Here is a 24,294-nt window from a genome sequence, read left to right on the forward strand (position 1 = left end):
ATATATATATTAAAAAGTTAAAAATAAAATTGAGAAATGAAGGAATCGAATTATGAGGTGCGAAAAGACCTCGTCAAGGTAGGAAGTAAATTTCGAAAATGTAATGCTATAGTGATCTTTATGAATTATTGTAAAAACTGTAATGAATCCTATGATGTGCTCATTACCTCCAAAATGATGCTAAACCTTGAATTTACATGTCTACTTGAATTGTATGATCAAGTATGATGATCATCCTGTTTGCTTGCTTCATTCTATTTTTGTATTCTAGTATATGGGATTTCGACTGTTCTTTATTGATTGAGAGTAGAGACAAAGTTTTTTAGTGGCATAGTATTTTAGATTTTTTTTCTTTCCAATTTTAATTTATTTATGCATAATATGCACACGTGTGTTTTTGTTAAAAAAATTAACAAGTTGCTAATAGTGACTCAATGAACTAAAATTTATTGGAAAATATAAGATAGGTATAAATCTTATTCAAGATAAAAATTAATATAATTAAGGAAAAACTAGCTGAAGGACCCTAAAAAATATTCTCTGTAGCTGTAAGGATATGTATATTTTCTAGTTTGCTAAAAGTCTATGTGCGCTCCCCTCTCTAACAAAATCTCTTAGGAAAACTAACTGTAACGGGATTTACACAACTTAGTTATATTAATAACCAACAACTTAGTTAAAATACAGTGAAGAAAAAACTAAAATAAGAATAGATGCTTCCCACAACATATACACAACTTACACAGGCAACTTAGTTAGACAACATAGTTACACTGTTTAGTTGCATAGCTTAGTTACACATCTTAGTTAAATAAGCTGAAGAAGAAAAACAATCTCTGGTACGTACATCACCATCACCAATCATCACCAAACAATTTTTAATAGTTTTCGGTTTGGTTTCCATGATTATTAGGTTACAACGGAGATGAATGAGTGTAACCAATATCATATGTGTATGCGTGTATGTGGTTGCCAATGCATATATGTAGGTATGTAATTATGCGTGTGTGCTTGTGTGTAGAGCTTCGACGATGGCAACGACGGAGAAAAGTGATGGAGCAAATTTGATGGAGTGAAACTGGTTAAACGAATCTGACAGAGTTAAACAGTGTTAAATGTATTTAACGGGATGAAGGCGAGATGAAGAACCAAAGACTTTTAGCAAATTGCCAAAATTCGTATGTCCTGATTTGACAAAGAATTAGTGCCCAAGGGTGTTTAACAAATTGTCCATATAGTTAAATCAACTATAAATTTCTTTAATTGGAATACGAAGCATGAATCAGATAAATACTTGAGAAAAATTAAACATAAATATCTTATAAAATATTGCACAAAAAATTCAAATATATAATCGGAGATTATATGACATCGGATTATATGATAATTTTAAAATTGAAAAACTCGACTGAGTTTTTCTGATAATATTCAATATAAATTTACAGTACAAATAGCACCTGTTACAACTTTATAGTATTACTACAATTGATCCTTAAAGGTAATCATGTCTTTGAACGGTAGCATAAATAAATGGTCACGTCAACAGAGGGTGTATCTAAAACAAAAAGGAACGATTCCGCTAAAATTCACACCGTAGCAAATCGGTGTAAGAGCGGAATTATGGGTTTGTTTTTGCAATTATTTTTAGATGGGTTTATTGTTATAATTTAGCATAAGTTTAGAGGTTATTTAGTAATGTACTATAATGAAACCCAATGGAATGGACCACAACAACAATCAACAAAATCTATCCCCCGGAATCTATGGCAACGTCAGAATTACATAGGATTCTCCACACGAGGCACAGGCGACGCACGTGTAAGTGTCACTATCACAATCGGAACCGACAAATTACCATTATATCCGCTCATTTAATATATAATAATTTGGTAACTGTTCCTCGAAAAAAATGGCGGGCAAATACCCTATCCAAATTAAATTCAAATTTTCGCTTTAACAAAACTGGAAACCCTAGCCCCACCTCCCCTCCCATTCCTCCATTTCCCTCCTCTCATTTTTTATTTCTCTCTCTTTCGCGCCGCGCATAGTTCAAAGTTTTTTTGTTCTCTCTCTCACTTTTGCGGCTCAACTCGCACCTCGAATTCTCTCGATTCCGCTCTCCTCTCCATGATTCCCAAGGTTGGTAATCTTCCATTAATCGTTCGATTTTCGTCTTTTTTTTTGGGAGTCAATTTTGCTGTGTTATCATTTTTGTTGATTTTAGCTGTGAATTTCTTTTGCCCATCTCTCTCTCTCTCTCTCTCTCATGGTTTATCATCAAATTGAATTGATTGTTGCTTGTTCTTAAGGGCTGAATAAGTAATTAAATTAGCTTTTTGTACGGTCATTAATTCATTCGATGGCGTCTCAAAATTCTATCTTTTTGTTTTATTTTTGGGGTTTGCTACAAACCTGCTCTGATTTTAGTGAATGTTTACATTTGTGGTATATCGGGTTACAGGCGGAAAGTTAAAAGGAACAATTTTGGGAGATTGAGAAAGGAGCCCTAAATCATGGGCAAAGTGTCTCCAAATGAACGGCAGCCGAAAAACGGGGGGAGACAAAAGAGAAAGTCAAAGAATTCAAATAGCAAGTATTTGAAACCCGGTGCTCTCGCACAGCTTCGAAATACCCGGGCTTCTAAATCTTGTACAGATCTCGGGAAGAAACGAGTTGCGGTTTCAAACGCAAAGCAGAGTGGAGTTGAAATTTCTGAGGTTCGGCAAAAGAAAAACGAGAGCCCTAGCACGCCTTTGTCTTCCGTAAGGTTCCAATTTGGTGCTATGATTGGAAATGCTGATTTATTTAGTCGGGATCATTTACAGAGCACCCCAAAGACCCCTCGAGCTGAAGAACACGACTCTGAGTCGAGGCTCGAATCTCTCCCCACTGATTTACTGGTTGGTATTCAGCATCTTCTGAACTATGCTATTCCTTATTTTTTTCGAGTCGTAATATGTTATTTGATTGATATGGTGGTGTTTTACAGTTGTGAAATATGAACCGATCTGTTTTCTCTATTTGTTGGTTTCATAGAAAGTTTCTGTTCTTTTCGGTTATGATAATATTTGTAGCATATCGAACAGGCATTGCGATTCCGCTCGACTGATTTCTTGCATTAACTTTTCAATATCCATTTATAATCGGTTACAGTGTTTGCAAGAGATGTTATAAGCTCAAAGGGCTTATGAAAAATATAGGCTATTGCAGTAATCTTTTGAGGAATAATTTTGATCTTTATTATCACAGTAGAAGGTATTGTTGATCAGTAATAATCCTGGCATTCTATATAAGCACCCGTTACTTTTCTCTGTCGAGATCCTAAGTGGTTAACTAAATTATCTGCTGCTATCACAGAACTAAAAAGATAACAGGGGAATAGCGTTTGATCTCGTTCTTTGATCGAATGGTCTTCTTAGTTTCCTCTTGCTAGTGCTGTTGAAGTTCTTGAGAAAATAGAAAACAACAAAAGAATGACATCTCTCTCTCTCTCTCTCTCTCTCTCTCTCTCTCTCTCTCTCTCTTGATTATAGGGGATCTGTATCTATATCTGATGGATTTATTTTTGTACAATGAAGGTCAAAATACTCTGCCACCTGCACCATGATCAGCTTAGAGCAGTTTTCCATGTCTCTCAGAAAATCAGGAAGGCAGTAAGTTCTGTAATTCAATGCTTTCCTCTCTCTCTGTATGTCTGTCATTATGCGAATAAAAATAAAGACAACTATTTTTTCTTTGTTTGATTGGAAAAAAGGTTGTAATAGCAAGGCAGTTCCATTTCAATTACACCACTCCAGATAGATCAAGGCAAGAGATGCTCAACACAAAGACTCCACTCCCAACTGAACACTGGCCTTTTATGAGGTAATACACATTTTCTATTCTTTAGACTAAACTCTCTCTCTCTCTCTCTCTCTCTCTCTCTCTCTCTCTCTATATATATATATATATATATATATATATATATATATATATATATATATATATATATATATATATATATATATAATAATGGAAAGACTTACTTGCAGCAAGGGAGGTGGAAAGGGGTTGTTTGCAAGTCCACACACACCAAAGGCACCGAAGCATGGGCCCCGCCCGCCTTCTCGTTTGAAGTTCACTGAGATGCGTCAAGTTTCAGCAGTTCTGTTCCAAGAGTCTTCGTTTTCTTCAAAGTATTTGGTGCCTTCGGTTATTCAAAAGCCCGTTTGCAAATCACTGGCTTCGAATAGAGTCCTATTCTACGAGGATGAGTTGTGCCAGGCTGTTGCTCAAAACAAACTTCGTTGAGTTTATTTTACTTTATCATTGGTTCATTTCTTATGAACTGACTGACTGATCAATATATGTGTATATCATATGCCCTCTTTTTATTTATTTCTTTTTCTCAACTAGTAGGAAGTAAAGTAGGTAGGGGTTTAGTTTTGTTATGACTTATGTGGATGGTTTTTTTTTTTCTTGGTGAAATAATGTATTATACTACTAGTCAGTTTGTACAGTAACCATGGTTAAGACACGTGTCGGTTTTTTATTAGTGGATATTATGTTGTATCTGTTTTGTTTCATTTTGAACCGTGGGAAAAGGAAATTAGATGTTACACCTGGTTATTTACACCGAGTGAATTTGAACCGTGTAACTTCTAATTCCCCCGTGGAAAACAATCATTATTCTGTATTTGAGAATACTATATTCCCTTAAACATATATTGAGGAGATGCATTCATTATGAACACTTGATCTCGAAACACCGAGAATATATAATGGGATGTGATAAATGTTGTTTCAGTTTTTAATAATACCGTTTGGATTTCAAATGTGATTTAGAATTTTTTTCGAGGCCGATTTGTGAAAACTATAAGTACGGAGTTCGTAGTTCTATAAGGTAGCTTTCTAATCAAACTTGGAACACTACTAAGATTGGATGTCGAATGAATATATCCATGAATCAATTAACACCGCTAACAAACTTGACATTTTGAGTCATCTAAGATTCAAACTATAACTCATATGATGCATTACTTTGTGACTCGACATCCGATCTAATTCATTCGAGTTGAGTTGGGAAGTTATCTCAAAGGATTACAATTTTCGTACTTTGAATTTGCCAAAATCAAACTACAAAGGTGTCAAAATCATGTTCGAAATCAAAACAGTATTTAAATTAAAACGGCATTTAACATTTCAAATATATTATAGGAGTTCCCTATTTGAAACTTCCCTCTCCATTGTCACTCCTTTATTAACTAGAGGTAACAGGCAAATAGTTCAACAAAGAGGGAGATAATGAAAAAGGTGAAACCCCACAATTCAGGTGATTTAATATCTTCACCAGAGAATGTAACTTTCGTAAACTTTTGAAAAGAGCAGGGTAAAGGGAACATCCCGAAGGCCTCATCATTCACATCATGAAAGGAATCTGAATAAGTTTAATTTACAGTAGTATTGCGTTCACACTGCCAAATGGTTTACAAACACGAATCATATATATCTATCTATACATTATAAGTGTAACTGGGCATTATGCGTCACGAGACGAATCAGCACTCTACACAATTGTTCGGTACGCATGAACGAATGTGATCAATGAGCATTCACAAGGAATGGATGCTGGCACACACTGCATTCTATTGTTTCAGAACCGGACGCCGGAACCTGAACCTGCAACTCGAATCACATCAACTTCAATAAATAAATAAATTCTTTTAAAATTATTAATTCCATAAATTAAACATTTAATTCTTCGTTAAAGGTTAAATGTAAAAGAAGAAACCTGTAAATGAACTGTGCAAGTTGGACAGGCAACTTCTCTCATTCTTGTTCGAGAGGCTGAGGCTTCAGCTTTCACTCCTACAAATATAACTTTCTTTTAGCTGACTTCAAAAATATTCTAGAAACAATTCAACAAGCACTAGTACACTACTATATGAAGCACGATCAAGTACTGAATGTTTTAATTACCCGTCTTTCGCTTTTTGTCCATCTCCTCCTGCAACAGAAAACCTTAACCACGTTAAAAATCCGGAAATCCTAAAGACTAATTAATGGCTCAAAATTGGAAACGATAAAATGACACGCGATTAGATAGTCACATGTTAATTATAATTAATGGCTCAAAATTGGAAACGATAAAATGACACGCGATTAGATAGTCACATGTTAATTATACTTGTCAAAGTATAGTATAATGCGTAACGTGAAAAAACAAACTACAGCTATTGTTTTGAGGAGATACACGAATCACAAGCTTAAGAAATAAGAATACGGGAAATCTTGCATGTCCTTAAAGCTCAATAAAGGTGGGCAATCAAAATCACATCATACGCTCATTTTCTTCAACAATTTTTTTTTTTTTTTTTTTTTTTTCTGGAGTAAACAATTTTGAATCGGCGTTATTCGCCCCTCCCCATTTAAAATGGATCCAACTGAAGAACAAAGTACGAAGAACGGAATATTTTGGATACAGAGAAATTCATACGTAAAACATTTTTGTTTCCAAAAAGGAGAAGTGAAGATTCAGGTTCGTGACAACATCTTGTTTTTTTTATGGATATGCTTACAGCATAAGAACTGCTTCGCCACAAAGCTAGTTGACTTTAAAATAAAAAGGGGTCCAACAACAGATGGTCCGATTAGAACCAACACTCGCATATATATATGATTAGGAAAACAGATTTGGTGTCGAATGACTCCCTGACGTCAAATGAAATCATACATCACTATATAAGCAACACTTGTGCAATTAAACATTATTAAACTAAGCTTTCCGACAAGCTTAGGAATAATAATTATATATATCTTCTGGTTAGCGATGAAATTTATTATATAGCTGTCTGTATTACCTGAAGTCTTTTAGCAAGATCCTCGTGGCTCTGTAACCCAGCAACTCTTCCAGGTGCTACCTTATTGCTCAGTCTTTGGGTCACTTCTGCCTACAAAATACCATACGAATCGCGACTATAAATAAGAGGCGAAAAAAAGAAAGGAAAATTCCTACAATCTAAGCCACATAAATTAGTATATGGAAATAGTGGAAGAATCATGTAAAAGCTGTTCATTCTTCCACGCCCATAAAAATAAGAAAAAGAGAGAACACAACAAAAAAATTAAGATATCGAGAAGGGAATGAATACTGTTTTACAAAAATAAGTAATGAAATGTAAAGCATTCAGATAGTAGACAACTTAATTCTAATATACCAATTATAATTATACTTAGAACTTTCTAATAAGTGAATCATCGAATTTCAGATGCACCACTTATATTTCATGATAAATTTTCTGTCTCCCGAAGTCAGTTGATCTTGCTAGATACTTATTTTTGATTCAGCAAGAAAGCAGAACGTAAATTATAAAAAAAACAATTGAATGATCTCGTGGAATGGGTACAAGAATGGTAAACCGAAATTTCTGAACAGGCGAATATGTATCACATACTAAAATTTCTTTCCAGACAACAAATGACGTGAAGGAAAACCATGAAATGTTTTACAAATAGGTGCTAGTATTTCAAATTGGAAGTTAAGGGAGAGGAATTGAGATCAACAAACAAATGAATTTTTGCAAGTTACATAGATGTCACGGATCATTTTATCCGTAGGCAAGAATACATTTCCCAAGAATCGTTGGTCTAATTGAGGACTGTATCTAACTGGAAATCAGATGCCACTTCCCGATTTCAGGTTTATTTCAGAAGACGAAAAAGTGTGTCAAACAGAGGAGATAAACATATGTATAATGGAACAAATTTGATGTATGATTTGTTGTATTGAGGATATAGTGGAACCTTAAATCCACAACATCAAGCCTGTTTCCCCAATAATGGTAGGAAGACTGGGTGAGAGAAATGAATGTAAGAAAGATGCTTCAGAGTAGAAGAAATTTCAGGAGGTTCACTAGTGCACATGGAAGGTAATAAGAAGTAAAATACATACATGCGTCAATTTTTTGACCAGGGATGATGGATGAAGTCAACAAGGAAGTCAGAGTAGGAAAATAAAGACAAGAAGCTTATATGATACAGTGTCATAAATTGAGGAACATGAGCATAAAGGGTATTATAGAAAGCCAGCAACACCAGATCTTTTATGGGTATTTGTTCTTCAAATTTGCGAGGAAGTCTTCAGCACTCATTTTACAGATAATTACGTCTTTTAGTTTACATGCTTTTCATCTTTTGAGTTGGCTTCACAATGTGAACTTTTTAACTTTTGAAACCAAAATAGACAGATTTTTTTTTCTTTAAAAATATTGCTATACTAAAACTTTAGCTGATTCGTGAAAACCAGGAAACTTATAGATATCTTCGCTAAGAGCTAATGCAGGCCACTTCCATTACAGAAAGGTACCAAAATTGTTACTCAAGACGGACCAATCCACAATAAAGGTATTGTAACCATGAGCAATCAGATGATTGTTTCACTCATTTACCAGCTGCGAAGTTGTCGGGGCAATAGAATTTAATGCTCAAAAGAAAGACACGTCTATATTCTAATTGCAACAAATACCTCATTTTCATATTGTTGCTTATGAGAAACAAAATTAGAAAAGCTCTTGGGAAATCAGTCATACCATGCATTGGTCACAAACTCGAACTGGTTGAGCATCTTCATCTGCAGTAAGGGTAATTCTTCCTTGTGTGCACTTGTCACAGAATATGTCGCCACAGTTTCTACAGTGATGCTGATGACATGCACAAAAAGGTGAAAGACTACCCAGTGAGAAGAGATAATTAAACTCTGGAATAAGACAAGAAGATTATCAACAAAGAGTAAATTAGAAGGAACACATTTTCAGGCAAAATGCAGAATAACTGTCAGGGGATTAAAGTTCAGAACAATGATTTTTGTGTGAAGAACCATTTATTACGTATACTCTAAGACGGTGACTGATGCAGCTAGTCAGCATAAGAGTACTACAAAACAAAGGCAGTTTCACCAAGACATAGATGTTGTGAACAAGTTTGGTGATTCAACTACAGAAACGTAGAAGGTAAAATCCACCATTTATTCATGAAGATTCCTTGTATATTATCATTTAAAGTTTACATAGTTCCAGATTAACATTTGCAGCAATGTGGACAGAAAAGAGAAAGATTTATTAATACGATTCTCATTCTGAGGCAGGGAGCTCATGCAGTGCAAGCACTCATTAGCATTGCTCATAATAACAGATGTGCTCCCAAAGATTAAAGTTCAAGTCTATGTACTATGCACTACTTCAAGAATATGAACCATTACTTTGGAAAAGAAGATAAGCATAGAACAAATGGATCTTTTGCAATTTGGGACAATCACTAATTCAAGGTTTTTAGGAAAAAACTAAACTTGAGATGTTAAGGTTGCAGAAATAAATGAATACGGCAATACGCTAATGTGAAACTTGAATTAGATTTGCAGGAAAATACTTCACATCCACACGTAATGCCAAAAATGGCTTATATACAGAACAAATCTTTAAATAAGCATGGTTTTGAGGTTGAACCCTGAGGTCTGCATCCTCCACATGTGAAACTCCATCTAGACGTTTCTCATCTAAGTGAGAATGATGCAGACAGTACGATAACGAATATAAATCAATCCAATTTAGGATAAATTCCACTTTAACCCCTCCTCCTAATCTAGTTGAGTCTCACTTTACCCCTTGCACTCTCAATTATCTCATTTCAACCCCACTTACTCTCATTGTCTCACCATACTTCTATACTCTTCAAACCCAACCTTATATATATTCTAATCAAAATACTTCTAATATTAATATAATTATATTATGTTTTAAGAATATGTTTAACTTGATTAATTAATGTTAATAATTAACATTAAATTTAATATTTCATTTTACTTATATTTTAATGGTATGTTTTAAATTTATCATAGTTTCTACTGAAGTGCTATTTAACAAGGGGTGTAAAGTGAGATAACTAAGAGCACAAGAGTGTAGGGGGAACTCAACAAGAGCGGAGGTGGATAAAGTAAAGCCTAACACTAAAATGAGTACTTACAAGCTTTTTGAAAAGTATCTTGAAGCCAAAACAAACGTAATCAAGCTCACATATGATGCTCTTGCAGCTACTCATGTTAATTATGCTATTATATTAGATAATATTATTTAGAAGCAAGATCAATATCAAACCAACAAGAAACAATCAGAAATCAAGGTAAGACCCCAATATGTAATAGAAAATAAGCATATGTATAAGCTGGGAAATAAAAGCATAAATAGTGATAACCATTAATATACGCAGCTATAGTGAGAAATCAAGGAGTATGCTTTTTTCTTAAATGGAGAAAAAAAATGTTAAAAGAAAAGTAGAAAAAAACTTAGAACAAATAAATTAACTACTACGATGAAGACTAAACCAAGAAAATCAAGGAAGACGACTAGAGAAAAATGTTTTAGCATATCCAGCTCTTTGCTCTGACTTTTTAAACAGTTCCATTACACATTCCAATAGTTTCTTCCATTCCAACAATTACCCATTAGTTTTGTGTTATAAATATTGAAATCACAAACTGTGATTGTCCTGCCGACGGTGATAATGAACAAACTGTCAATATTAAACCAGATTCTAACCTTTCTATTAAAAGCATTGAAATCTGATATGCAAGCTTTGCACTTGGTTACTGCTTCGTCTGGAACCTAAAGTGAAAGAAAAACATTTAGTCATAATTACCAATAAGAAATTTTGAGTTGCAAAAACCAGCAGTAGTAAAAAAGTTTAGTAACAAACAAATCAACAGACATGTTAAACTTACCCAGTGATCTTTCTCCTCGTTAATTGGTTTTATCAAGTTCTTCCAATCAATGAAGGCTTTCTTCTTCTCTAGTGATTGATCGGTTCCTTTGATTAGATCCGAAGAGCTTGGTCCAATCTCTTTGGACTGTGCAGTAAACCAAAAGTTCAACTTAAGTACAGTAATTTCATGTATAAGCTAGTTATTAATACATGTAATGCATCATCAAGACTCATATTTCATCCTAAATATTTGCTTCATGCAGTATGCACCTATAAGTTCAGCAGAAGCAGGTCAGAAGTTCTCTATGCTGAAGATCATGAATGTATCAAACAAATCGATCCGAAATTTAAAAGTATACCCATTCTTGAAGAGAACTATTGAAAAATAAATTAAATAACCACTGGAGTAAAACATGCGTAAAACAAAGTTGTTCTTACTATTTCTGTAGGCCAATAGCTTATGTAGTTGTAAGATATCAAATCATGCAACTCTGGGAATGCCTATTGCAGGTGAATGTTTTGCAGCTTATGAAAAACAATTGTGATCATAAAAGCCTCCATTAAGAAGAACCACTCTAAGACTATGTAGAATGATTCTAAATTTATTGCATTTGTGTTGAATCTTGATTTTTGTGAAAACTGAAAAGTCTGGCCCGGAGCAGACCAAGACAGTCTTAGTTTGGAAGCTTTGGAAGCAATTTGCTGGTCAAATGAAAGGGAAAGAAAACAACAAGGAGGGAAAATGCACTTGCATGATGTAATAAACAAAAAACTGAATAGAAGAGCTCCTAACACAACTTCCAACATTTTGATTTTATGAAATCCGTCCCTATGTGCCTGAAGCCTTTGATAATGAAAAGTTACTCACAGAGATATATGAAGACTTTTAATACAAAATCCTTCTGCAGCAGTCAGAACGACTAATTCAAGAAGGAACAGGTAACACAAATTATATAAAATGGAAATAATGAAAGTTCACAAGTACAATCACTTTCATGATGCTTCAGCAGCTTCACAAGCTGAACATACTCTGAGGCTGATTAGATCCATAAAATGAATAATAACACTCCAACCTAGACTAAATTCTAATCAAATTACTTATATTACAAATAAACACTGTATTAGTATAAGAACGGAACCCAATGCATCCTAATGTATGCTGTATATTATGGATTTTCCAAAACTGAGTATCTAAAGTAAAATTCAAGTATATGTCGACAATATTAGCACAAGAAAGAGGACCCCTTATGTATATTCTAGTATCATGGATATTCTATATTTGAAATGCGGGGGAAGATAATCAACCCTCTGCTAATAAAGTAAAGCACAACTACAAAGCAATCCAGCAGATGGTTAGCATCTAATATAGTTGGCAAATCATATTAATTTTATTACAGCTTCAAGCACTTCCCTATCAATATCAGGATCCTTCAAACTAGTATGTATCATTCTACAAGAACGAACAATGTGAAACAATGATAAGGCATAGTGTTAGAACCACACTCAGTCCCACAACTCAATAGGCTCATTAATCGATAAATAAGGTCACTGAAAAATTCTCCGTAAAGCTGTATAAGAGAAGTAAAAAGATACAGGGGAACATCCCAACCTGTATGCTTGCTGCTGTCACTGTGTCCAGAATATTGTTTGTGGTGTAACTAGTTGATTTCAGCCTGATCCGCGCGGGTTCTGGATCAACATTTGTTTTAGCCCAAAATGCAAAGATATACATATCTAACACCTGGATAGGAAAAGGGATCAATCACGATACAATCAGTGAAAAATACACATTTCAATTTCAAATGCATTATCAACAAGTGTATGTACCTCCCATCTAGTCACTGTATCAAGTGGATATATTTTTAACGTCCTGCTGGTTATTGGATCCAAAATGCGTATCCCATCCAGGCCAATCTAAAATCGATTTCAAAACATCGATAAGAAAAGGTATTAGAAACAGTAGGCACGGAAACTATTCTTATCGAAAACTGAACAAATATAAAAAGAAGCAACAACTAGTTCAAAATCCAAATTTGTACCAAGACAAGCAAACCGAAAAGAATTAACTACGAACATCTCACAAACCTGACAAAGAACATCCATATCACCTTGATCGAAACCCTCAGATAAAAGCTTGACACGAAACTTCTGAATACCACTCTTAACATCCTCAGAATCTTCTGCCTTTGGAACCGCCTTGACGATCTTAGGTGCAGAATTCACAAATCCACTATGAGTTTTTCCTCCAGGAACATTAATCGGCCGCCCATAATCATCAAACATCACCCCACTGCCGCCGCTTCCGGAGTCCGACGATCGGCCTTCCTTCCCACCGTAAGACGACTCCATTTGTCCACCGTTATATTTGTAAACCCCAGCATCAACTCTCCCTTGGTATTCTCCATAATTCCCATTGGTCTCAAATGAATTGGAATCATACGGCAAAGCTGAAGCGCCATGGTGATACGAATTCAACGAGTATTGAGGATCGTATCTCGGTTCGAGGTTGGGGCTAGGGTTAGGGTTAGGGTTAGGGTTTGCGCGGATGGCATAATCGTAGTTTACAGGAGGCTGATTTTGATGGTAAGGTAGAAGATGACCATGAGAAGCTTCGTGGAGGTGAGGGAAAGTGTACTGATCGGGATTTGAGGGGTGATTGGATGGAAAACTGTAGTAATCGGGAGGAGAGAATAATTCCGGTGGGGCGGAAGCGTGAGGGGCGGCGGAAATGGGATTGAACGGCGGAGGATCGGCGGAGGTGGGATTCTGATAGTACTGGTGGTAATAGGATTGGGCGGCGGTGTCAGTTTGTGGTTGCATCTTCTTCCTTTTTTGATGAGATCTAATTTGTTGAAGAGATGCAGAATTTCTGTTTTACGACTCTTTGCGCCAAAATTGGAGAGCAGGTTTTGTTTGTTCAACAATGGAGGACAGAAGGCAATTCTGGAGAGGCTTCTTTGCTTTTATTCCTTGGTCAAAATTCTAAATTTTGGTCCAGCAAATTTTGACTTTTGCGTTGTTTTAGTTCGGAAGTTAAAATAAAAAAAAAAATCATGTCGGTTTTGGAATATTTTCCCCACCAAAATCATGGAGTCATTATATTGTACTTTTACACGTACTTTCGTAGAAAAAACTAGTCAAATATATTCTCGTTTCTACATCTATATAAAATTAAAAATACTAAACATATTCTTATTTTCTACTTTTTTAATTAGAGACATAACCTAACATCCCCTAAAAACTTTTAGAAATTGCATTTAATTATACTTTCTTTTTACAAATTCGTAAATAATGGGAATTCTATATTGGGCAAATTCCACTTCCCACCTTGTATTTTCGATCGATATCACTTTATCTCCTTCTACTCTCGATTGCATCTATTTGTCCCATTGCACTTGAAAAATTGTCTCAATGTGACCCTCGCCGTTAGTTGTCGGACATTTGATCGTAACACCGTTTGGTCTCTAAACTCTGAAATTACAAAAAACCCCGCAACTTAGTTTAAATAATTGTTAAAAAAACATAAAAGAAAAAAAAAAAACAACAACAATAACAAAAAAAACATAGTCTACGACGGCAGCCACAATTTTATTTTTTTATTTATAATTATTTAAACTGGGAGGGGTGGTTTTTTTATAATTTTCAGACTTAGACCAAATGAGGTTTAAGTCAAAGGTCTGAAAACTAACGGCGAAGGTCACATTGAGACAATTTTTCAACTACAGGGGAGCAAATCGATGCAATCGAGAGTATAAGGGGTAAAATGATATCAAGACAAAGTACAAGGGCGAAAAGTAGAATTTCCCATTTTCTATTTTTTTTGGGATTTTTCAACAAAAATGAGAAATTTCGAGGCAAAGTTCAAAAAAATGCAATAAAACTCGACAAAAGTTTAACAAAACGAGGAAATACCATCGAACAACAAAATGCAACATGGCTCCTTCCAAAAAGAAACAGGACTTGTCCATGAATAAGTATACAAATATAACTTGACCAAAATTAAACATAAGCATAGACATGGGCAGGGTTTTACCCAGACCCGACCCGATGAAGGCAAATTTGATCATAAAAAAATAATAAAATTTTATTTTTAAAAACCGTAAGAATCAAATCGTAGATCATAAAATTTAATCATTTTAATACATTTTATTCAATTATTTGAATCGAATGTAAGATTTAAATGGATTAAGCTCAAGTCCCTTCATTTTATTTTTTTATTTATTATATTACATTTGTTAATAATTTAATTAACATTATTTAATAATAATGAATGTGCTAATTAATAATCCATTTAATATTATTTATTATCATCATTTTACACTTTTAGTTTATGTTATATATATTTGTTGCTAATTATTTTTCAAAGATTTGATGTATGTGAGTGGTTAGGAATGTGATACATTTTGGAGCAACTCGTGTTCCATCCTTAACCGGAGAATTTTTCGATGATTAAATGTAAAAAAATTAAAAATTCGGTTTGGCCCCGGACCCAGCCCGAGCCCGGACCCAACAGGTCCCGACCCGGACCCGCCGAGACTATGTCTCCTATGATCAACCTCAGTAAAAATCGGTTACATTCTTTAAAATCGGTAACATTGCAAGTTGCAACAACTTTTATTGAAAGAGAATGCATAACTTGGGATTCATGAGCTCTCCACAAAGTCCTTTAACGTACTGATTTGTTATTAGAAAGAAAATTAGTTTGTTGTACAAACCTATTTCATTTTTGCAATTAGCTTAAGGCCTCGTTTACTTCAACATATTAGCCTATATATATTATTTTAGTACAACCCAATAACATGTTTACTTTACATTATCATAATACTAGAGGTCCAATATTGATGAGCAGCCTAACAGTATTTGACCCTCATCCAAGGATCTCCCGTACAAGCTTAGGGGTGGGATGTGTAATATTCCTCCTTGGTATTAATGTCATTTTACTGTTATACCATTACTTTTCAGCAAAACCTAATTTTTTCACCTGCCAAAAAGGAAACAAATGGAAGGGAAGTACAAAGAGGCAAACCAAATATTTTTTTCAATACATAACTCCCAAGAGCAAAAAGACAGATGAACTCAAAAGCAATACATTATCACGTATTGAAAAGTAAAAATGACAAAAAAACTGGATTTTGAGGCAAAAAATCGTCACTGGTCTTCAAATCAAGCAGGTATGATATAATTTATTTTTCCGTAAATCGCTAGTATCACTTGCTGTAGAAAATATGATTTTTTTTTTCCAGAAATTGTAAAGACCTTCTTTGCCCACCATATATTTTGTTTTGTTTGTTGATTTTATGATTTATATGGGCAAATTGCTCAATTTATTACTGTAAATCTGCAGTGAATAATTATTTTGAAATATTTGAAATCAATGTTTTAAAAATCGGCCGAGGCTGCCGATTAGAGGCGGAGGCGATCCCAAACCTTTACGATTTTAGTGTAAAGGTTTGAAAAATCGATTTTTGCCTCAGATGCGGTTTTAGGCGGTCTTAGACGGGTTAAGGCGGTTTGAGGAGGTCAAACCTTTAAGGAGGGTCAAACTTCGGTGGCACAAATCGGCCGAAAATCGGTCAAAAATCGGTTTCTCTCTCTCTCTCTCTCTCTCTCTCTCTCTCTCTCTCTCTCTCTCTCTCTCTCTCTCTCTCTCTCTCTCTCTCTCTCTCTCTCTCTCTCTCTCTCTCTCTCTCTCTCTCTCTCTCTCTCTCTCTCTCTCTCAATTAATGTTTGGATTTGAATAAAAAAAAATAGATACTTGACTTTAAAGTGGATATTAGTTTACATTGATTTACATTTGTTTTTTGTGTAATGTACTTAGTTTGTTGCTTAAAGCTTATGGGGAGACGAATTTCTGCAATGAAATCGGGATGGAACTCAACTAAATCAATGTGGCAGTTGAGTTTAGATGACTTACTTGAACTGCTCTTTAATTATTTACTATGCAGGATCTGAAAATTAAACAAAATGTATGCTAGACACGGTAAGGTCTTTAACATTATCTTATCGTATCCAGTATGTACCTAAATGAAGTATAGAACAAGATAATTATTTACTCATGCAAGATCCGAAAATTAAACAAAATGTATGCTAGACATGGTAAGGTCTTTAACATTATCTTATCGTATTCAGTATGTACCTAAATGAAGTATATAACAATATGATATTTAATTTTTTTTGATATAGTTTTCTTAAACTTGAGCGTGAAGGAGTTTTCTATTTTTTGATTTCAGCATATTTTTTCCTAAATAATTTAGTTCAGCTCAAATTACGCCGAAAACCATAATGACATGGGACACTTTGCTAATGGATTAAGGAAGTACGTTTGGCAGGTTCAACTTCTCGATGATGGTATTTTTAAAAGTTATTTGAATCGATTTAGTATGTACGTAACTTAATGTACTTCGTGTACTCCCTTTGATTTATGTTATATGAATGTTAAGAACCTATGATTAGTATATGTATGAGTGGTATAGGATGGTGGATAAATAATTGTAATGATTGTTCTTAGATGGATTCACGAATGGCTATTCTAATGGAATGATTTCTATTCTATTATACACAAATTTTTTTATATTAAATATATATATATATATATATATATATATATATATATATATATATATATATATATATATATATATATATATATATATATATATATATATATATATATATATATATATATATATGTATATATAACTTTTTTGTACCATTTTTGTAATTTTGCTAACAGTTATATATCGTTAGAAATGTCGCTAAGAGTGTTAGAAAATCGTTAGATTGATATTTCTAACGGTTATAACCGTTACAATAAATTATTTTTCTAACAGTCCTTTTAATTTTTCCAACGACTATATTTGTTAGAAATTTTACGCCTTCAATTTGTATTTTAGTGTTTTTTTATTATTCAATTTTTTTACTATTATTCGGAATTGATATTATTCATTTTATTTTATTTTTGTATTTTCAAAAAAAAAATCAAAATATATTCTTTCTAAAATTTCAGAATTTTGTAAAATTATATAATTTGCATCCCAATTTTGGAAATTTCTATCATAAGTTCCAAAACAATTCAAAGAATTTAAATTAGGGGTCATTAGCAATAAGCCCCTCATATATAACTAAGAAATTGTGATATGTCTACTCTTTAAATTTTTCTTTGTGATAACATCTAAAAAAATTATTCCCAAAACTACCCTTATGTCAATTCGTATAATTTCTCCAAATTATTCCTAAAACTAATCTTCCCATAACAATAATCTAATTCCTAAAAATTTGCTTCCAAGTTCCTAAAAAAATTCTAACAAATCAAAAAGAACAAAAAAAAAATTAATTTTTTTTTATATTTTTTAATATTTTTTTATTAAAAAAATTTATTTGTTTAAAAAAAATGATTTTTTTTTCTCGACGGGTTTACGAAGCCGAATATGACTATAGTTGAATATAACTATATGTGACTATATCAACTGTAGCCATATTCTTTCTTTATATTGAAGTTTTTTACATTTTGAACTTAAAAATTCCGATTATATAGTGTGGTACAATCATGTTTACCAAATAATATAAAACAACGAAGATTCCCTATTGTTTACGAAAACAATGCAATCAACAATTTAACATCCACACAAAAAATCACAATTTGAATCTTTTTATTACAAGTTAACTTGAAACGAGAAGATAGAACATATTCGAATATGACAACAGTCATATTCAACAATAGTCCTATTCGAATATGACTACAGCCATATTCGAAAAATACATAAATATGACTATAGTCATATTCGAATATAACTATAATAACAATGTTACCTGCTGTTCACATCTGGAGAAAAAAAACACAAAAATCAAAAAATACATAAATAACGATAGAAAAATAATGAAAGAGAGGGAGGGGGCGTCGATGACAACGGCGGCTGCGGCGGTGGTGAACGAAAGAGCGAGTGAGAGAGGCGGCGACAATGGTGGTGGTGGTGGTGGACATATCTAAAAAAAACTAAGAAATTGAGAAAGATAACGAAAAAGAGAGAAATAGCCTTACGTGGAAACGAAGGAGGCGGCGTCGGCAACAAGCGGCGATGATGGTGGTGGTGTATATATAGATCTATGTGGAGACGATGGTGGTGTAAAGAGAGAGAAATCGAGAGAGACGACGAACACGAGAGAAAGAGATTATTTATGTAGAGACGTAGGAGGAAGCGACAGCAGCAAAGAACGGCGGTGGCGCGGCGGCGTTGGTGGAGGAAACTTGGAAATTTTGGAGAGAGTTGAGGGATTTAGGTGGAGAGGTGGAGAAGAGAGAAGATGAAAGTGATAGAGGTGGACAAATAATTAGGGTTATAGTAGTTGAGGGTATTTTTGTCTTTTCACACTAGTCTAGGGGGGTCTCACTAATTAATAGTGAAATTTGAGTGTAGGCAAAAGTCTTTAAAAATCAATTGGATTTAGTTCAAAAATTTCCCATTTGAGGGGTATTGCATAATTCCCCTTTAAATTAAGAATCAAACTTTTTTTATCTAACACACTTAAGTGCAACTCTAAGAGCATAATCAAAGGAGGCATCAAATGTCTAACTTCCATTTTAATGCCCATATTTCATTTTTTCGGCCTCCAGCAGGGTAATCAAACACATGAGCTATTTTGGTGCTGATGGTCGGTGGATGCATTTTTGGCTCCCATAAATTTAATAATGAAATAATTACAACGGTAATTTCAAACCCCAACTGTCATTTTTTCTAAACCAAAAAGTTGATTAAAAAAACCAGATTCAGCCAACGGTAAGAAATGAAAAAATTATATAATTAGATTCACCTCATTATATTTCTACAACCCAACCAAATAATTTTCTCAAATCTTATATTTGACTCCACACTAAAAGGAGAGTAGTTTCTTCTGACGCAAAAAGAGAGAGTGGGAAAGAGGTGAAGCAGAGAACGAGTGAGACCGAAAAGGAGAGAGGCGAAGCAGAGGTATGTTCTCTGCTTTTTTTTTTTTTGTTTGCAATGGCAGTATGATGAGAGAGGCGATGTTGAAATTAGGTTTAGTTTTATGACCTTCAAGTTGATTTAAGTGGATAGGGTTAGGTGGACTGGGCTGAGCTTAGGTAATTTATTTTAGTTAAAATAGCTTCAGTTAAATTTGTTTGGTTGAATTAGCTTTAGTTAATTTGCTTTGGATTTTAATTTATGTATTTTACTCGTAAATTTTTAATTGCATTTTTTTGTAGATGGACTCTTATTACTGCGGGACTTTTACAAATCTTCTTAGTGACGATTCGTCGTTGTATGATAAATGCTATAATTTGAATCCAATCGTAGAAACCGATGCGTAAATAAACAAAGTCAACGAAGTTATCAAAAATCGACGAATTTGACAACCGATGAAGATGTTTGTATTACCTCAATATGGCTATATACAAGCAAATATGCCATTCACTGAACCGATCAAAATGCAACAACATTTTGGGAGAGGATTTATGATGAATTCATAATTAATATGGGTCAAAGCAGACACACCGAACAAAGCATAAAAAATCATTGGCAAAATATTAATGCTCAGTGTGCAAAGTTCATTGCTTATCTTAATCAAATTAACAATCGACATCAATCCGGTCACACGGATTATGATAGGGAAACAATTGGTGCTCTTAAATATTGTTTTTAAATATTGTTGACCACATTTGGTGCTTTTAAATAGGGGTGAGAACGGTTCGGTTCGGTGCGGTTTTAGCCACAAACCGGAACCGGAACCGAATTGTTCGGTTCGTAAAGAACCAAAAACCAAACCGATAGGTTCCCTGCGGTTCGGTTCCGACCGGTTCCGGTTCGGTTTTTTGTCGGTTTCGGTTCCTTTTCGGTTCATTAAACTATCGGTTCGGTTTCAATTTATGTTCGGTTTTCGGTTCGGTTTTGGGCTAATTTTGGCCCAAAAATCAGCCCAAAAATGTCAATAAGCACCTCAAAATTCAGAAATAAAAAAAATCAGCCCAAACTTATGCCCAAATAGGCCCAAAAATCAATTTAAGTTCATTCTAAATCAGCTAAAAATATACAATAAATCAATTCAACATTTCACAAAAAAAAAAAAGACCAGCAACAACATTCATTAAAAAAAATAGCAGCAACATTTATTCCACAGCAAAACCACACAAAACATTATTCCAACAGTAAAAATGAGCGACATAGTCACCAACTCCCATCTACAGTTCTACACAATATACATAAGAAATAAAATTAAACACAATTATTGCATAAAAGTTAAAAAAAAAAGGATAAGAAAAAAAAAAAAAAAAAAAAAGAAGAGGATGACATGTTATTGAAGGAAAAAGAGAATCTGTGGGAAAGCAGATATTGTGAAAGGAAAAAAAAAAAAAAACAAGTCAAGATTTCAAGAAACAAACTCACTGTACAATTTTTCATTATTTAAAATCTGTCCCATTATTTAAAATCTCAACAAATTTTAAATTTTCAAAAACATCCTATTTGATGGTTAACAAAAAAATTCAACAGCAAGAGTAAGAAACGAAATAACCCAAAAATAAATTTAGCAAAAAATAAAATAAAAGAAAAAGTTTGTAGACGAATTGAACAAAAGAAAAACAACTTACCCTTTGCGTGATTTTTGAACAGTGAAACCTTGGAGGAGAATTTCAAGGGCGGCGAGTCACCGGCGATTGGTGAGAGTCCGAGGACGGCGATGGAGAATTTGAGAAGCGGCGCTAGGGTTCAGTTTGGGAGTCGGGTATAATTTTTTGTATCTGTGAATTTGTGATTGTGCGTTCTCTCCCTTCTCCGTTAAAAGTAAAAAAAAAATATAAACAGGTATATATATACTTAATGAAACGACGTCGTTTTGTGTCGGTTCGGTTCCTCGGTTCGGTTTCCAACTTGAAAAACCGAATACGGACCGAATTTTTCGGTTCACATAAAAATGAAAACCGAGTATGCGGTGTATACTTCGGTTCGGTGCAATTCGGTTCGGTTTTTTCGGTTTTCGGTTCGGTTCCTCGGTTCCTCGGTTTTTTATTCTCACCCCTACTTTTAAATATTGTTCACAAAAAAAGGCAACAATTGCTTTTACAAAAGGGGCCTTAAGACCATACACAAAATATAAAATTTGGACCAAATAATATTTAAATTGCGTTTATCATTTTTTATTATGCATTTAACATTTTCATTTTGCATCGAACATTTTTTTATTATTCTTTTTACGTACAACACATTACTCTTTTTTTTTTGTTTATTCATTTTCGTACTTTTTCAGTATTTTAGGAATCTATTTTTTCCATTATTATCTACTTAATATTGAAAATTATGAATTTAAAAAAAAAAATCGGTCTCAGTCATGTATAGACACCCATAGGAAACGGTAGTAATCCGTAGTAACCCGTAGTAACCCGTAATAATCCATAGATATATTCTTGAAATCCTAACTTCTCCTTTTAACCCTAGCCGCCAGACGCTCTTAGTAACCCATAGACATCAAATCGAAAAATCTTGGATCCATCCCAGAAAATCTAAGATCCACCCACCAAACCCTAAATTCGTGACGCCAAAGACCACCCACCCCCATCCACGCCTCTAAGGATACCACCCACCCCACCCACGCCGCCATCACCTACCCCAGCAGCATCACCGCACCACCAACACCATTCTCGAACTCCGAGCGCCGCCGCTGGGCCAGCGTCACCCTCGAACTCCGTTATTGCCATAACCAACCCCCCCATAACCCACCACCACTCATCTATTTGGACTCATCTCTTCCCAAAAACGATGCCGCCTCCGCTACGCACTCCATCGCTGCTTCAGATCCACCACCGTCACCATAGATCCGACGCGCCACCCCTACCCACTCTGTCGGCGCCTTCAGATCCATCGTCACAATAGATTCACCGTAGCCGCCGCCTTAAGATTCAATTATGCCCACTCCGCCGCCGCCTTCTCGTTCGCCGCCACCCCTGTTTTCTTCTCCAAGCATATGGCGCAACTGATTCGTGAGCCCAAACAAAAAACTAGTCCAGAGCGATAGAGAGAGGGAGAGAAAAAGAGAAAAAAAAAGAGAGAAAGAAAGCGATGGAGAGAGAGGGAGAGAAAAAGAGAGAAAGAAAGAGACGAGAGATGGAGGGGAGAGAGAGAAAGAATGAGGTCAGAAGAAATAGAAATAAATTTAATTCAAAATACGTGAATGAATATGTAGATTAAAATATTTAGGTTATAAGGGTAATGTAGGGATAAAAATAATTAATGATGTACGTCACATATTGTTAAATTTATAAGGATTTAATTAAAATATTGGATTTGAACTTGTTATTTAGTTCAAATTAAGTTTCATTTGAGGGGCTCCTAGCATATTACCCCTTTACAAAATGGCGTAAACTCTCAATAGCAGTGCTTTCACCTATGGGTATGTTGTTATCCGGTAAATCGGCAGGAACTCCATAAGCAAATATTCTATATGCAACAATTACTTTTTGAAGACTTGATAAACCAGGGACCCCTGCTGCATTATTTATTTGGATGAAATAGTGATCGTATGCTTCGACATTAGAAATAATTATACAAAATAGATGTTTGTACATACGAAACCTTCTCGTGAAATAAACATCATGATATACAAGATTATTAGCGAAATAATCACGATAAAGTCTATTATGACCTTCAACGTTGTTGCGATGAATAACCCTTCTACCCGGAACTGAACTACGACGACGCTTGCGTTGTCTTTCTTTCTCAACTCCTCCTCTTCCATTGCTTCTAAGAGCATTTCAAGATCATTTGAATCAGAGTCGGGTAAGAAAGCATATAGAACGGCAGAATCACGATGCATCATGAAATAAATAGAGAAAATATGATAAAAATTATGAATGATCTGTGAAGGAATGTGAGTTTTTAAAGATCCAATTTAGAAAATAAAATCTTATCGAAAATCTTGACAATGAATCATAAGTAGACACGTGGCCACCAAAATATTATAGATATGAAATTTTATCGGAAATATGTATTTAAATTGGTTGAATTGGATAAATTAATATATTTAAAAGTGATGATGCATTTGATGTTTTATTGTTCGAGTGGAAAACTTTTATTCAGTAACTAAAACACTGTATTCATTTTTTTATTACCATTGTTGGAGTTGCCCTACCATCACTAATAATTTAACTATTATCCTACAAATAACCCAAAAAAAAAAAGTACTTGGGAACACAATATAATGAAATAAATAATATATGTAATTTTAAAAAATAATTAATTAAAATTTAAGCAAATAACTTACTAACTTGAAATTAGTACACGATTACTAGCACCAAAAATCTCTCTCAAAAGTTGCAGCAAGAGGAAAGCCTTTCCCACAATACACTAAACCCTGACACACTCAAAACCAAAACAATAAATTAATATTTTACCAACACATTCGAGTTAATCCTGTTAATCATATTTTTCCAACAATAAATTTATTTCTACAAATAAATAAATCATGTTTACCTCGAGTTAATGCTAGCACCAAAAATCTCGCGCGAGACACCTACGAATTCAAATTTTGAAAACCCTAATACACTCAAAACCACAA

At 34.2% G+C, this 24,294-nt stretch overlaps 2 protein-coding genes across 2 annotated transcripts; one reads left to right on the forward strand and one right to left on the reverse strand.

Moving 5' to 3' along the window:
• Window positions 1–1,911: 1,911 nt before the first annotated feature.
• FBS4 (F-box family protein) lies at window positions 1,912–4,563 on the forward strand. The gene is made up of 5 exons (XM_012989907.2): window positions 1,912–2,139; window positions 2,462–2,900; window positions 3,579–3,653; window positions 3,755–3,864; window positions 4,032–4,563. The coding sequence occupies exons 2-5, from the start codon at window positions 2,514–2,516 to the stop codon at window positions 4,288–4,290; spliced, it is 831 nt and encodes a 276-aa protein (XP_012845361.1). The 5' UTR covers window positions 1,912–2,139; window positions 2,462–2,513; the 3' UTR covers window positions 4,291–4,563.
• Window positions 4,564–5,306: 743 nt separating this feature from the next.
• Window positions 5,307–13,800, reverse strand: LOC105965096 (protein FREE1). The gene is made up of 10 exons (XM_012989612.2): window positions 12,817–13,800; window positions 12,559–12,645; window positions 12,341–12,472; window positions 10,751–10,876; window positions 10,569–10,634; window positions 8,568–8,678; window positions 6,840–6,929; window positions 5,959–5,986; window positions 5,771–5,847; window positions 5,307–5,658 (listed from the first exon to the last, which is right to left on the reverse strand). The coding sequence occupies exons 1-10, from the start codon at window positions 13,549–13,551 to the stop codon at window positions 5,581–5,583; spliced, it is 1,530 nt and encodes a 509-aa protein (XP_012845066.2). The 5' UTR covers window positions 13,552–13,800; the 3' UTR covers window positions 5,307–5,580.
• Between the last annotated feature and the right edge of the window lie 10,494 nt (window positions 13,801–24,294).

The sequence above is a fragment of the Erythranthe guttata genome, chromosome 8 (genome assembly GCF_056151865.1).
Source record: "Erythranthe guttata isolate IM_541 chromosome 8, IM_541, whole genome shotgun sequence".
NCBI classification, from domain to species: Eukaryota; Viridiplantae; Streptophyta; class Magnoliopsida; order Lamiales; family Phrymaceae; genus Erythranthe; species Erythranthe guttata.